The following is a 16,508-nucleotide window of genomic DNA, read 5'->3' as shown; positions in this document are numbered from 1 at the left end:
TGCACTCAATTTCATTTTGCATGGGGCACATGTTTATTTTGGCAGCTGCCATCAGCTGTGATTGCATTAGGCATTAGAGGGGAGTGTGTTCGGTGGTCAATTCTAAACTGTTGTCAGCAATAATTTCGTTCACCACCTCTCATCCTGCCGCTGCCAAGCTAACAAAAAATAAATCAACCAAATGGCCTTACTTCATTTCCACAATCGCTAGCCAATAAAATCGACTTCCAATGCCATTTGTCCCTGTCAACTCACAATTTACGATTGACAAACGATGCACGCGCAAATAACCCGCTTCCGGGGGCCAAAGGAAACAAATGGTCTCGGCTTGAGTTTGCTTCCGAGTTCGAGCGAAAAACGCAACAGTCCGCATCAAAAATAATACAAATTATGGCACTCGACCCCGCCTCTTGAAAGCTCCTGGTGTCACGGATGGGGCGTTGGCAAACGTGGAGAGGAGAGCGGGAGGGCGGGAGGTGAACCCTTTTAAGATGTCAGGTTGCGTTTTAGTTCCATCCGCCGGCCACTGCCGTCTAATGAATGCTGACGCGGCACTGACACTGATTTGAGGGGAAATCGCCGCCCCTTATGTGGGCCGCTCGGCCTGTTTTCATACTCAATTAGCCTTGACATTGATTAATACTGACCGTAATTTCATTAAATCGCCTTTTGATACCGCCCGTGAACCACAGCAGCCCTGAACTGCTCTCCTCGGCTTTCGGTCAAGACTGGCAGTCTGGGCCGTGGCATATCTTCATTACGGGTCCCAGCCGACTTGCAGTTTGCCAGTAGTACACGCCCACACCTGCGGATGAGTTCGTCGGTGAGGCAATCATTAATTTTTGCAAACGTTGAAAACATCAAGGCCAACATTATCGGCAAAGTTGTACACAAACTCTATTTTTTCGGAAAGGGAGACCAACCTCGGGGCATAGTTCGTACGAAACGGCAAATAAATTAATAAGGCCAGGACCTTGTTTTATTGCCTTAACGATGAATGCTTCTTTGATTTTATTTGACTCCCGGTGCCCATTGCTCATGTCCGTTGAGCCCTGCGTTAAATGTGAGATAATAATGTCGACCTGGCCGCATATTTGCGCTTGTTAGCTGTCAAAATAATTGACATAAAGTGGCATGTGTCTTCGGCGTCGTTATTTACGAGCCATACACATATAGGGGACGCAACAAAGGACCTGCTGCCACTCACACTCACACTGACCCACCCGAACTCGGAGCGACGCCCCGAACTATAAATAAATGTAAAGGTGCCGACGTCCTTCAAGGAAGCAAAAAAAGTCGACAACCTGGTTATACCCTTGTAGAGGGTATTATAATTTTGGTCAAAAGTGCGCAACGCAGTGAAAGAGACATCTCCGACACTATAAAGTATATAAATTCTTGATCAGGATCACCTCGTGAATTGATATGAGCATGTTCGTCTGTCTGTCTGTTTCTACGCGAACTAGTCTCTCAGTTTTAAAGCTTTCGACTTGAAACTTTGCACACACCCTTCTTTCCTTTGCACGCTGTATGTAAGTCGGAACGGCCGGGATCGGCCGACTATAGCTGCCATATAACTGATTAATGGGATATGCTATTAGCTAAAAATACTAACTTTGTAATAAGCTGGGTTGATTATGATATTCTCACAAGGATCGGCCAACAATATCCGATGTTTGCGATATATATCCGGTTTTAACTGCAAGGGTATTTCAACTATGGGTCCGCCCGATGTTAGCCTTCCTTTCTTGTTTTACTTCTCATTCCGGCGAGCCAAGAATTTATTTCCGCTGGGGCTCTGAGCTACGGGGCTCCGGGGCCCCGGGACTCCGAGCGTACTTGATATGCTTTGTTCATTTCTCACAGCACGCATAATAAAGCTGGGCAGGACTAATTTATCAGAAATTTCCCTAATTCCGATAGAATTTACTTTAATTTTGTGCCTTACGACGAAGACAGGAGACCTAGATCATTCCCGCCTGCCTGCCATCAACCCGGCCCTAGAAATGGCGTTTGAATATATTATTCATCGGTCCTTTGAAATATTTATTAATAAAATTGCTCGGCGCTGTTAAATATTTAGCTCCTGTGTATAAACAACTCTCCAAAATATGTCCAAATATTTTTGACTGCCATCGTCGACCGTCGCCGCCGCCGTGCCGTTGACTTTTCGACACGAACTTATCCTTTCTGGAAATTCACACAGTTCACTGTCATCGGCAATTTGGGGTTCATCAAAAATTTAGCAGGAGCTCTGAACCAGCTCGAAGAAGGAGACCGCCGCAGAGGCAGCAAAAAGATGTCAAAAATTCTTGGGAGAAAGTTGGTTAATGGGCATAAATGTGGCAACAGACGCTGGCAACGACTGAACAATGAACTTTAATGCGCAAACAGTATTCCACTATGTGTGTATACGCGATGCGTGTCTGCCATCGATATTTTCCGTGCTCAAGTTGCCCCCTGACGCTCCTACGACTCCGGCTCCGTCCTTCGTGCTTCACTCACTTCTCAGGTGCTTGGGGCCTTCTCGCATTATTAATAAGTCGTACGGCGCTGAGTATACGTGACATTTACGGAAATTTGATTGAAAAATATCGAACATACTTTTCGCCGCTTTCCCAGGGCTGCATAACAATTTCATTTGATGCGAAAAAAAATATGAGTTGATATGCCAATTTCAGCCCCCCGGTCGCAGAAGAAGCAGAACGGAAAGGCTCGCAGAAGACACGTTGTTTGGGTGTCAGGCTCCGCCCGTTTTATACCATAATTCCGCTTCGCTTCGCCCACCCTGTCATCACCCAGCCTGTTACTGATATCGGAGTGCGTGTGCGAAATGACGTGTCCCCGGTAAAAGGATAAACGGCCCCTACCCTTATTTCTCCTCGATTTTCCCATTACAATTCGCCGGACCCAAGGGCTCAAGGGCCCACACACCGAGGAATCCTTGGTAACGGACGCCAAGGTCGTGGCTTCGTCGAGGTGCAGCCTGCTCACAGATTTGCAGCAGTAGTTGAAATTGGCTCATCAAAAATTAATCGAATTCCCGGGCTGCGGGCCAGCGTTGAGATGTCAGTTGTCAAGCCGGCGAAACTAGCTTCACTCATTGTGTAATCTGCTTAAAACAAATATTCGACAGTCGCCTGCGGCTGACGGCTGATGGCTGACGGTCGACAGTGTTGGAGTGGACGCGGTCACGGTCTCCATGCGGCTCACGGCGCATTATTATGCGGCTGCGAAACTCAAAGACTCTCATAATTGGAATTCCGGCGCAGGTTAAATACGCCTAGTGTTCCGCTAACAGTAGGTGTGGTTCTGATTCCATGACCTACACCTGCGCCTGTTGCCCTGCTCTCCATAAGAGCCATTAATCAAACTATTTGAGCTATCCGTTGTATCGCTGCATCCGCGTTTGAGACCGCATTTGCCTGCGGCTTGCCGCCTTTGCTTTTGTCGCCATGTGACAGTTGGCAGTGCGACAACCCTTTTATTAAATGTGGCTTTTTAATTTCACTTTCATCGTGCTTCGTTTTATCAAGCCTTTGGCACAGGCTTCTACTACGGTTGGAAACCTGCCGACTTGGCATTTTTGCAAACACATTTTTCAAGTGTCCAGCACATTATAGATTCACTGGAGCATAAAATTATTTTTTACTTGGATCGAAAATGGAAATCATATTGGCATGATGAAATAAATAAATATAAAGCAATAAATTGCAAACTTTTTACTATTTTTATTGAAGTTTTCCCTATATTTATTCCCGATATATACTGAATTAAGATTTTTGCCTACCACTTAAATCTATTAGTCAATAAATACATTAACGGAAATATTCAAAAAGAAAATACTTAAAAATTTTAAAACAATACTGCCATAAAATCGTCAGATGTATGAATGGTCGCTTTACTTTATTAATAATTATAACATATATTTACTTTGGTAAAATTATTCATATTAATGAAACTACTTTTGTTTTCATTAAAAATCAATGTAGTAACACATAGAAAAAAATCTTTAAAGAGTCAATTTTTTAAATGGATTTTGTTTAAGATTATCTTTATGTTTTTCACTATAACATAGATTGTAGGCTATTATATATCATGTCTGAAAACTATTTCAAAAGTACGTTGCATTCCGCACACATCCTGCAAATCAATCGAAATAAAAAACCCGCGGCAGTTAATCCAGATAATAGCAGATACATTTTTCTTTAACTGCCCAAATTAGTCCCTCAATACTGACTTTACCATTTCGGGTTTCGTTGCCCAAATCGATACGCGGAAAGTGAGTCCTTGGTCGTAAATATTTATCAATCGCAGCCCTGGCCTACATGACGGATGAGTGTTGATGTCGCCTGTTTGGCCCGCACCTTCGCTACATAAATCGGCTCAGGTGGGATATTCCTCTTCCAATGATCAGGAGCCCGGGCTCCTCGCGAAATCGTCGAATGCAAAAGTTTAGGCCAACACAAGGAGGCCGAAGCCGACCAAGGCCCGACTGCCAAACGGCGCGCCTTTGTGCGTGTCAATAAATGAAGCGTGATTGATTATGGGGAAAAGTTTTTGAAAAATCTTCGCTTTTATGACAGCCTTAAAGGGGCCGTGGCAGGACGCAAGGACCGGACCGCACAGGACCATGGCCTGTGTGTGTAAAAGTGTGTGCTGCGGGCTGTGGGTATTTGTTAGTGTTTATTGTTTGAATTTCGTGTATCTTTGTTCAGCTGGCACTTCCTGCTCTGCTACCTGGTTGCCTAACTGCCCGGCTATTCTTCCTTCCCAGCCTTCCCCGACCGCTACCCCCACGGGTGTGTCGGCTGGGAAAATATTTTGTCAGCCATTTTTATGCAAATGAAATAAATTTTGCATAAAAAGTCAAACATCAACACAGATTTATGACTTGTTGAAACTTTATCATAATTTCATAAATATTTAAACATTTTCGTGTCTGCTGCAGAAAGGCTCCCAAAATTATGCACAAGTATGAGTATGCCGAACAAAGGCAAAGGATGATTATGTGCAAATATTTACGCTTATTATGCGCAGCTCTTGGTCCTGACCTAAATTGTAATGCCATCGAGTGGCCAGTTTGCAAGCAAGGGTGAGGAAACATCCTTTTCGATGATTTTGCCTTAAGTGTCTATCCAGCGGTCGTGCTAATCAATTTTCGAGTTCAACAAAGTATCATTTTTATATGCTTAACTACGCGATACAATATATGTATAGTATAGTAATATAGATAATTATATAATTAAACCCATAGTCTTTCGTCATTTTAAAAATACTTACAACGTAAAGAGAGTAAAGTGGCTATGTGTTATCTCCCAATCCTGTTATTAACAATATTAAAGGGAATTCACGTTCGTTATTTAACCTCAAAGTAAAAAATGTTTTGCTCAAGTTAATAATTTTATGGCATATCAGGCACCTGTAAGCATAGAATTTAAATACCTGCTGGGATGGAATAGGCAGAGCTTGGCTCTTAGCTATACATCCTTTGTGCGAACTAAATCGCCTTGCTCCGCCGCATGCCTTACATGGCTTTTGGTTTCTGCAGGCACTTTGATAAACATTCACTTTGGCCCCTTGAACACAATGAATAATGAAGCGGTTCTGAACGGAATCGCACACTGCACAGGTTGTGGGTCAGTTTTGAACGGCGCTGTTTTGGTGCTGTCAGGACTGCCCGTGACAGTCGCAGGCACTTCAATTAATGAGCGCTCGGCTAATTGCAGGACGCGCAAACATGCGGAATTAGCGGTGGCATGCAATAATTCAATTGCACGGTCAATGGGCAAAACTTCTACGAAGGGGGTGGCTTTTTTCATGCAGCTCAATATAATACACGCCACGCAAACCGCCATGCCGTATCGGTGTTCTAGCTCGGGGAGTATCGAGCTGAATACTCTGGGTAGCTACCCAAAGGAACCATGAAAGTTGCTCCGAAGTGGCCGACGTTGACCCTCTTATCGGCAGTGTTTTATCGCTTCTAACATTTCATGTTAATTTATTTCAGTTCTTTGATCTTAAGGAACCACCGCAACTGCCAAGCCTGCAGAAGTGGGTGGCAGGCAAATAAGTTTTCATATAAATTTCACATTTTGAGCGACAACATGCCGGGCGGGATCCGGGCCGGGCGGGGTGTTTTATCTGCTCGATAAATTGCGCATCCTGCGACTGAAAATATTTTCGAAAAAGGTCCGACCGTCTGCCCGCCCCTAGCACCCCCCAGCAGACAAAGGACGCGACCAGCATTTGTTGTATGTGAGCAGCACATGGTAATGGCAAAAACAGCTGAATGTTTACAAATAAGCAAACCATGAAGTGGGCTGGGGGTGCAATGGGTCTGACAAGTGATTACACGGCTCCTGTCGGGGCTGTTGTTATTCTTTTCGCTGATGTTGAAGTTGATGTCGACGTGGATGTGGATGCTAGAGTATCGGGTACCTGGTACCACGATATAGGAAACAGCATAACAACGTCGTTTCTACGGAAACTTTCGCTGGAATCGGGAATGACGTATCTGCTTCCATTGCTTCCAGAACATTAAGGCACGGCTCGACTTGTTTAGTTTGGCGCGGAGCCCAGTTCTGAGTTCAACAAAAGGAAGATAAGCATAAGACCAACAAAGCAAGAGCAGGCAATATTCTATGTTATTCCCTAAAGGGCACTCCAAAAAATCATACAATACCATCTTATTCAGCGGGCAAAGACACGATCGCGAAATATATTTTATGAACAAATATGAAAGAGCTGCGTCTTAGTTTTTTCATCTATGCCAGGAATAAATTAAAACTCTCAAAATTCCATATTCACAGACTGGCAGCATTATGTAGAAACTCCGTGTCCGAATATGTTTGAAGACAAAACACAGTCTCTGCAAAAGCCTTTGGCAATTAGTTTTGCTGAGTTTGTCTGAATTTCCGAAATAGACTATCAGCGGAAACATTCCAGTTCACAAATAAAATCTTCTTTTAACACTATATCCCAATCGAAGCATCCATTTGGTTTGCTTCACAATTTCCCCTTACAAATTTCCCATTTACACTTTTACTGCTTTCGCGGAAAGGTTCTACGGCGGGCTCCGCGAAATTGTTTGTACAGTTTAATGACACAAGGCAGCCCCTGCGTGGGTGGGCGTGGTTGGTGTCTTTGGCATTGGCACTCGCTGCCCCGCTTATGCTGTAAATATAAATAAGCAGCTCCCCCCCTCCCCGGTGACGATCCAGAGGCGCCCCTTGGAATTGCGCTTTGTTGAGATTTTGTAGCATGCATTTGTTTCACGCTCACTTGACGGCTACGGCATTGACACACATGAACACATTCGCCAGTTCACTTGAACGAAAATCCCAACATTTACACTATACACAGCCAGGCCCACACCCCGATGCGCACTATACTTTTGGCTGGGCTCATACCCTCGTGGAGGCAGCTCACGAGAACTGCGAAAGGAATTTGTTTTTTTTTTTTATTTGTCAACATTTTGAACTTTCACTGTGGCCTCATTGTTGCAGCGACTGCAGTTGCTCGCATTTGTTGGTCTTTCGAGCCACCTGGTATATTAGAGAATCTTCGACACCCGGCTGTTGGGGAAAAAGAGTCGTCTAATGCGATTTTATGGCTCCAGTAAAATAGACAAAAGTAAAAATTATGCGATGAATAAGAAGAAAAAGTAAGGACAGCCAACTTGCATCAACATTTTTTGCCATTCAACCAATTTTCTTCGTGGTTTTGCGAGTGGACGGACTAATGATATATGCCTTTCCACATGCCAAGTCCCAATTCAATTTATAGGAAATACGTAGTATGCGTATACGTACTAAAAGCCACATTAGTCCCAACTTTGTTGGGAACATAGCTTGGAAACGGGCTTGTGTATTCGCCTTTCCTTGGGAACTCCTCATGCTGGGAACGGTGGGGCTTCCACGTATCTTTCTTCCTTCCTTAGGTTGGCGTTTTTATTGCAACAACCAGAGCGGCAGTCAAATATGAAAATGTTCGCAGGTTCCTTACCGGTAGTAACACATTCGAAAGTCATGAATATATATATTTCATTATCTGCTGAACAGAAAGAAACTTTTTTATGTGACTGACTTAAGCGCAGTCAGAAACAAATATTTATGTGTAATTAATTGTGTTTTCAAGACTCCCCCCAAGGTGTCTGATTTACAAATGTACGTAATTGAAGGGGAGCTACATTTTCCGTGTGTGGGAATCTATCCTGAAGGAAGCGGCACCGAAAACCACAGACCTTTAATTTGCGTCGAAGCATCTTCGCCAAGGAGGTGTAGCGCCGGGTTCCATCAGACGGTTTAGTGCCGCGTCGCATCGGATGTTATGCCACATGGCGGCAAAATTTATGCCGTTGCCACTTCCAAGCCCTGATGTGGAATAGAGGAGGTAAGTCAGGCCTCAGGCCACGAGCCTGGCACATTTGTCGCTTAATTTACAGGAAGGTTTGGCGTACTTTAACACACTAACTGCTTTGGCTAATTCAATAACGGCTGCAGGTTGCTCAGCCTTATCTTTGTCAGCGGCACGGAGATTAATAAATAAAGTGGCCATACCAGTTATGACAAGGGAGTAGGAAACTAAAAGTGCTAAAGGTCCTAAATGTCATTAAAATATTTAAAAGCTTCTCATATTTTTCAAGCCAAAAGTTTCACTCTAAAATAGTTTATTTACTAGTTTATACTAGTTTATTATTTTATTTCATGTTGATTGAATATGGATGTGCAAGAAAGTAATGAAAAAATCCGTTTGAAAGACTAAGATTAAGATTATCAGAAAGCTTGGGTTTTTATGCCATTGGGGAAAAAATTGAAAATTCCTGATTTTTACATTACATTACCAGAAAAAAATGCAAGACTTACGAAAATCGTATACGCCAATCATCGGTGGCTTGGTCAAAACGAGGTCAAGCAGTAAAAAGACCAGCGAAGCATGGTCATGCGACCACAAAGTCGATCAAAGAGACCTTTGTCTTATTCGTTATTCCCGTCAGCCTCAGGACCACCACGTCCGGCAAAGGAGAATTACTACGCCCCCAGTCCGATGTCACATATCAATGCCGCAAATAACTTCCAGCCCCGCTGAAAAACACCACCGTAAAATTTAAAATCACAACAATCACGTATTACAGGGGGCTTGACTGACTTTTATTTATACCCATGGCTATTTTTATTGAAATTGTATGCTCTGCACCCGACCCACAGATCTGGACGGAGACTGGAATTTAATTTTGGTTCCGCAATATTTCTACGAAATTTCCAGTGCCCGCGCAGCTTCCTCTGAAGAGCCCTCTGTGGCATATTCCCCATATTTTTAGCTGTCAAATTGGGCAGACAAAACAACAGAAGGAAAGAACCCGTTGGTCAGAACCCGGGCCTAAAGCAACAGTCACGCCAGTGGTTTGTTAGTATCGATGGCTACATTAAAATCTGATTTTGTGTGAGCGGTAGCTGGACGATAAACGCTTGCCAAAAAGCCAGAAATGACTGCATTTAATTCAAGTCCATTTAAATTTTTTATGACCACAGAGTGCTCTGCGTGGAGAATAAAAAATGTCATCGAAAACGAAACCCATAAATAATACTTTATTGTTCAATTTTTGGTTGTCCCCGACATTCCGCGGCACCTGCCCGCCACAATCCGAGCAAATCCATTCCACTAATGACTAGTCAGCCAGTCGGGTGGAAGATGACAGTGTGTCCTGGTACCAAGCAGTGCCATCATGCTCGTATTACGTGCGCAGTGCTCCCGGGGGTGGGCAGGCCAGCAAAACTGCTTAATAAGCAGCGCAGCTGTCAACGCTTCGGTATCAATTCGGTTCCCATTGACTCTAGAGTCTAGACTGTCGGTTTCTGGTTTTTTGGTTTGGTTTTCTGACGAGCTATACCTTTTTTTCCTGGTGACGCCCCCACAAAATGTCGGCTATCAAAAGTTATTGCGATGTGCTCAGCCGCTATCAATTTCTAGTGGAAGATCTGCGGGCTGGGCGATAGGCGAAAATGTTTAGCGCGATTGGGAAAATGTCCGCCATTCTGCGCAACAAAAGCAAAAATGGCGCTCGAGGAGAGCCCAGCTGGAACCTCAGAGTCCAGGTACGGATTTATTTTGCGCTGCAGGCGGACAAAGAATTAATTTTAAGCGACCCGCCCTCTTCGCAACGTGAGCCCGCAATCTGGCATCTTGATGTCCTGGACGTGGCAGTGGGAGTTACGGTCCGCACAACTTGAGCCTGGTGGAAACGGAACGGTGCTGAGACCAGGACAGCCACAGGCTACGCAGTTTGGCCTGTTTATGTGCCGAAAATTGCAGCTGTTGCCCATCGTTTTGACAATAATCAAAACATCAACAGCAAGGGGAGGCGACGGCATCGTGGCAGGCATCCTTGCCCTCGCATCGCAACACCCCACGCTCCTTCTTCTACACTAATTGCTTTCAATTAAATGAAAATTTTAATAGAACGGCGCCTCGCCAAGAACAGTTATCGTTTCTTGGGTCCTAAGCTGCAGCTGTGCAGTGCATGAAAAACTTAAAGGACTCAAAGCTAGCCCAAGGCAGCCAGAAAATTGCGCCAAAACAATTTGCACTTTATATGGTGAGGGGAATTTATTTGGCACACACTTGCTCGCACACGTACTCGAGACTTAATAAACACAAGTTGGCATTTTCGGCTGGCTCGGCTTGCGTTGCAATCTGCACTGCTCCAGACCTCGCCAAGTCCAAGGTGTCGTACTAGCGATTGCGATTTTGGTTCTACTAGCGATTTCGATATACACACACATACATAAATATGTAGGTATCCTTTGGAGCATCTCTTGTAGTTTTGACTAAAATTCTGCACGCAGATTACTGTTAAACTTTGTGAGTTTTGGAACTTCTAAAGTTGGAACAAAGGTTTGATCTTATTCGTGTCCCAAGTGGGAAGAACAGTAGAATCAGTACTCCAACATTTCTAAGCCAATTGATTATATAAGCCTGCAAATATGATATTACAAAAGATTATAGAGTATATAGATATAGACAGTAAGATTATATACAGTAAAATGTGGATGTGTCGAGCATGATTTGAATTTGTTCCACTCCGCACACCAGCCGAGCACTTTTCCACTCGGCTATACATGACTTGTTGTCCCGCGAGAAATTTCATAAACTTAGCTTATTGCTCTGGAACCCGCCATAGGAACCCATTTGTTTCTATGAGATGTCCCATCTATGTACTGCATAATGTTTTGTACTATATACATAGGTACATATGTATCGTAAAGGAATTATTACATTTATTTTAAAGAGGCAGCAAGTGCTTTTTTAAAAAGGGAGATTATCTATTCCAGGAAAATGATTCCCGTTCAATGTTGAGCCCTGTCTCACATCATGCCGGTTCGAGAGACACCTGCCGAAATAATTCTCAAGTGACTTCGAAAAAAGATACGTTGGCAGGCGCCATCAAAGAGCTATCCGCTCGATAAACGGCTGGTAATGAAGACCCCGGGGCGCGGCTGACACCGTTGGGCAATGGCCTGCCGAAATAGTCGACCATAATTTTTGGCCACGGTTCGGTTGCTGGCTGTTTGCGGATCGATGGAGCCAATAAACAATGATGAATCACTTATAAATTGTGGCCATATTTCGAGGACCCATTTCAGGAAGCATCGGGCCTTCTTATTGGGTGCGGATGCCTCCCCCCGTGTAAAGTGGAAATTGAAATTGATGAAGTTGTTCGCGCGGAGCTTTTGACTTGTCGCCGCTTAAATGTTGCCAGTAAGGAACTGGAAGTGGCATTATTGTCCCAGCCATCCCGGCTGTGCCCTCCAGCGGCTGGCCCTCCCCCTATTGCGGTTGTTTATTTACGAACATTAAGAAAATAAATGACATGCAAATAAAAAGGCAAATGCGAACGCGAATGCGAAGCGACGTTGCCACAAAAAAAGTTAGAACAGACAAATTACTGCGATGCTACTGTCCTAGCATACGATGAGGAGGGGTAATCACTAATGGTAACTGCCACCCGCTAAACCCAATTCATTCAAATTTCCCCGACTCGAAAAAAGGCTGACGGAACGACAGTTGGCTGGCGGGGCATTTTTAATCTTTCCCCCCAAAGAACTCGTGATTCTTTCCCATTGATTGGCTTTGACCGGGCACAAATTTTGTCACTCGTCCACGTAATTAAGAGCAAACTTATTAATCACCATTTTTGGACTCCCCCAGTCGGCTAATTAAGTCAGATTCCTGAAAATCGAAATTTTATTTAATTGTTTTCCGGATGACTTTTCTGCTCCTTCGATTTTCTGTCTCAAAACTTTTACCTTGTTGCTGAGCCTTCACGAGAATCTCGCGGTTATGTTTTACGAGGCAAAGTGAAAATTTGGCAACTTCGAAGGGTTCCTAATGGGAGAACCCGCCAGCAGGCAGACAAGGGTCCTTGGCGCGCGCGCTGTTGAACGTTGTTTTCGGCTTGTCAGGCATTTCACAAATTTCATAATAATTATAATTGTGTGTGTTTTCTCATTTTCGGTGTGCCGGATTGTGGCAGGGGTCTCGTGGGAATGGGTTGCGTAGCTGCTGGATTTGGCAGCTGTGGCTTATCTTGGCCAATCATTTAATACGGGAAAGTTGTCAGCTTTATAAGATATTTTCGGCATGTTGCATAGCAGGTACAATGGTTGATTTTACAACGTGTTTGTTTAAGAACGAAATGCGGAAGGGGTCAATACTGATCGGTGGCGAAAGAGGGACACTTGTATCAGGAAACTACATGAAACAGCCAGCTTTCTGGTGGGCTTTATTACTTTCATTCATTCACCCTATTTAATGTATCTAATGAAAGACAGTTTTAAAACTTGAAGATGCTCAGATAGATGCTTCTTTTGTGTTCGATGTAGAGATTTATTACATTTCTGGCCTTTTTTTTTCTCATATTTATTATTTTTGTATGCAAATGAATTCTATTCCGAAAATTAAATTCCAAGCCAAGCTTATCTTTGCGCTCTGCCCCAACAATACCATCAATTGCATTCGTCCTTCCTTAAATTGTAGTTCTCAGTAGGTTGACACTACAATTGACATTTTATCAAATGGAAAGTAATAAATAGCGATTCCCATTCCCCACATTTCCGCACATCGTCGACATTGGAAGCACATTCGACTCGGCCAACAGTCGTATCCTGGCCGGCGTGCTCGTGTCTACAAAGCAGGTTTTAATGTTGCGTAGTAAATTGAAAAGTAAGCAAGCAAATAAAACATACACATGCCCAGACTCAAACCCAGACCCCGACACAATAGCAGACCCAATTCCACAGCGAGAGCCAAAGCCACCAGCAACATTGTAGGCAATGACTTCAGTTGGGGTGTGGCATTGGCCAGGCCGCTATCATTTTCAGACAGTCATAAAAGTGGCTTTACAATGCCAGCTGCTACTGTTCCTGCTTACGCTATGAATGCCACTAATGCAATTCAATACAAATCGCAAGGATACCTAGTGGGTCGAGCAGTTTAGCTAAAAGACTGTAAACTGTGATGAACCATGCTCCTGCAACTTTTCTTTTGGGACTCGGATTTCGGTTAAATGTGAACAGTCCAAGGCCAGAATGCCGAATTGTCAGCCAGTCGCGTTCCCATTCAATTTTCAACATGACTGCGATTTGTTACCCGACATCCCCTAAGCCTCAACCGGCCATATTTAACGTCACGTATTTGATCAGAAAATGAAGGATCAAAAAAGAATTTATGTAAGCATCTGAAAATGTTGTGATTTATTGCGCCACACCCGGTTGGCCTGGCATGCGCTCCTCCTGGCCAAGTTCTGGGGACATTTCCACACATATCCACATCCCACATCCCGCATCCACTTTCACTTCTACGTCCATATCCACCATCCATTTGACATACGAGCCAAGCAGCTGCCAGACCGGGGCTCTGACTTAGACTGCTTAGTTTTAAACAGGGACATGTACAATTTAATTTAATCTTTGGATTTTCTTCAGGCAAGCTGCTTCGCCTGCCCCTTGGTCTCCTCTTGGCTTTTCCAAGCTTCTCTGTTCGGGCCCCCCATACATTTCGTACATGACTGGCGCAGAATAATGCAGGAGCAGGAAAATATGGAAAATCTTTTCATTTTGCAGAACCTTTTGTGTGTGCGATTAGAGATGAAGTTAGAGATGGAGGTAGAAGTGGAGGTAATGGTGGAGGTAGAGGTGGAGGTGGATGTGAAGGGGCCGTTGTTTTCCGGCTGGCGGAATTCTGTTTTCTTAATTATTTGAGTTGCTTTTGCCCATTGTCCTCCATGTTCTCGACAAGTGATAAATCAGTTACCTGCACAGATATCCTTTGAGCTTGACAGGGGTTATCGCACCGAGATGACTCTGGCAAACAGAAATGCGAATGTCACTGCCATTAGCAAATGTGGCAAATATTTCAAATTTTAATTAAATTCACGGAGTGTTCATCCGATAATAACCTAAAAGACCGCGTCACTCCACTCCACTGCACTCCACTCTAGGCCATTCAATCGTTGTCATCTCTCCCACATCCACGCAGTCAATTTAATTTGCTGAGAGCTATTGCTTTCCACGGCACGTAAAGCAATTTCAAATGAGCAACTGACGGAAAATTTAATAAATTTTTAATGCTTTAAGGACCCGTGTGTGGCGGTCTGCGTGGGGCTCTGTCATCGCGGACGGCCCGTTGAAACTGATAGCCCCACATAATTATGTCGCCTACTCTGATGATTTTTGCACATTGCATCAATTATTGTGTGTTTATGCTGATTAAAAATCAATAAAAGGCGCCATGGGCATTGCATTTTTTGCAGCTCATATTAATTGCGATAGACATCTTATTTACTTTTCAATCTCAGCTCCCCCAAACATTTACACTCGGAATTAAATACAGCTGCAGGTGCAGAAACTAACTCTGCCCACAGACCAATTAGCAGCAACTTTTCCGCCAAAACTTTTACAGCTCCAGGTTTCACAAAAAAACATGGAACAAAGCAAATAGTGCGAACCGCACCAGCCACCGGATACCCGACTTAAATTCCACCTTTTTATATTTTGCTCATATTTGACCATCCAGCAGACAAATTCGATTGCCGCTTCCGATTTCGGGTTTCCATAAATAAAAGCACACACTGGGCGTATACTCGATTAGTCGGCGGCAAGGACACAACGCCAGCGGTTATTTTCGGTCTTTAAGGCAAATGAAGCGTGCAAATGCCACACCGCCCCCGGATCCAGACCATTAAATGAGCAGCTCCGACATGCACTGCAAACTCGCCCCACTTCCAGTTCAGGGCAACGCTGGCTTTTCGGCACTTTGTGTGTTTGCCGAATAAATGAATGGGCGACGGCCACTCCCAGAGGCGTCGCGATTGAGTCGTGATGGAAAATCGATGGAGATTGTGAAAGAATCTATTGCAAAACTCTGTTTACGATGATTACCATGTTATTACGAGTATTTCCCTTAGGTTTTACAGTCACTGTAGCCTCATCGGTTGTCTTCTTGATGTAAATACCCTTACTATTCGAAGCGCACATGAGCAAAAATAGTTAAAAATAATTAGTCATAGATTTTAGTAGTAGTCCTCTATCAGTTCGGAAGGTATTCCTATTTAGTTATTAGTTGGTCTCTTGATGACCTTCCTTGGTTTTAATCCAACAGAGTGTCTAGAAACCATTTTTTCCGAATATTTATTTATTTTATTTCGAATAATAGTAATTAGTTCGAATAATCTGTGAGAAGCAGTGAGGCGAAAGCAAAAGAAAAAGGACTTGGCCCGTACCAGATTTAGGCACCTCGGGTCATTGAGCGAAAAAACATAATACAGCAATAAATTAAATTAGTGCGCAATATTTAAAAACAAATAATCGGTGGTGCGGCGCCTGCTAGCAAACAATGGCAGAAATTCCCGCGTCATAAATTATGCATAAACATTCATGCAAATCAACAATGTCAGCAAATACCGACGCAGATGTACGTGTGTGGCTTGTGTGACGATGTTTGCCCAGTAGGGGTTCTAGTAAGCGGGGTATGAGAAGATGCCCTCCGAAACAGTGGGTGCCAGGGGGCTCTGCGAGTGCGACTCATAATCGAATTAGTTGCAATAAAGCACGAAATTAATTTCCGCTCTCCAAGCCGCAAAATATTATTCCAGGGCTGGGAGCGGATTTACGTGGAATTATTCGCCAATAGGAAGTGGGAAGGCTGCTTGGCAGTGCCCGAATATCCTGAAAAGTCCTGGTTGTGTTTAAGTTACTTAAAAATATAATTTTGTTGTATCACTCTTGTTTAATCACTTAAAGCTAGGTGTTGTATAAGGAATCCGGAATATACGTACATAAAATTCTTCAGGAACTAATGGTAGCTTTGAACAAAATAATTTAAGGAGAAATTTTAAAAAAGCGTCCAATAAAGACTAGTTCTAACGAATGTGAGAGGACAAGCTCTATCTCGAAAGCTCTATCTCGAAATTATTTACAACCCAATTATTTACCTAATATTTGATATAC

The 16,508-nt window shown here is 43.6% G+C and overlaps 1 protein-coding gene across 1 annotated transcript in view; it reads right to left on the bottom strand.

Moving 5' to 3' along the window:
* Positions 1-13,326, bottom strand: part of dpr12 (defective proboscis extension response 12) — a 47,457-nt gene extending 34,131 nt beyond the window's left edge. Inside the window, exons 1-2 of the mRNA XM_070278317.1 lie at positions 13,248-13,326; positions 13,112-13,185 (exon numbers count right to left, since the gene is read on the bottom strand). Of these exons, the coding sequence (XP_070134418.1) occupies positions 13,112-13,185; positions 13,248-13,326 (153 nt within the window). The remainder of the gene's footprint in view (positions 1-13,111; positions 13,186-13,247) is intronic.
* Positions 13,327-16,508: the final 3,182 nt, after the last annotated feature.

The sequence above is a fragment of the Drosophila bipectinata genome, chromosome 2R (genome assembly GCF_030179905.1).
Source record: "Drosophila bipectinata strain 14024-0381.07 chromosome 2R, DbipHiC1v2, whole genome shotgun sequence".
Lineage (NCBI taxonomy): Eukaryota > Metazoa > Arthropoda > Insecta > Diptera > Drosophilidae > Drosophila > Drosophila bipectinata.
This window is presented reverse-complemented; position numbering and strand designations above follow the sequence as displayed.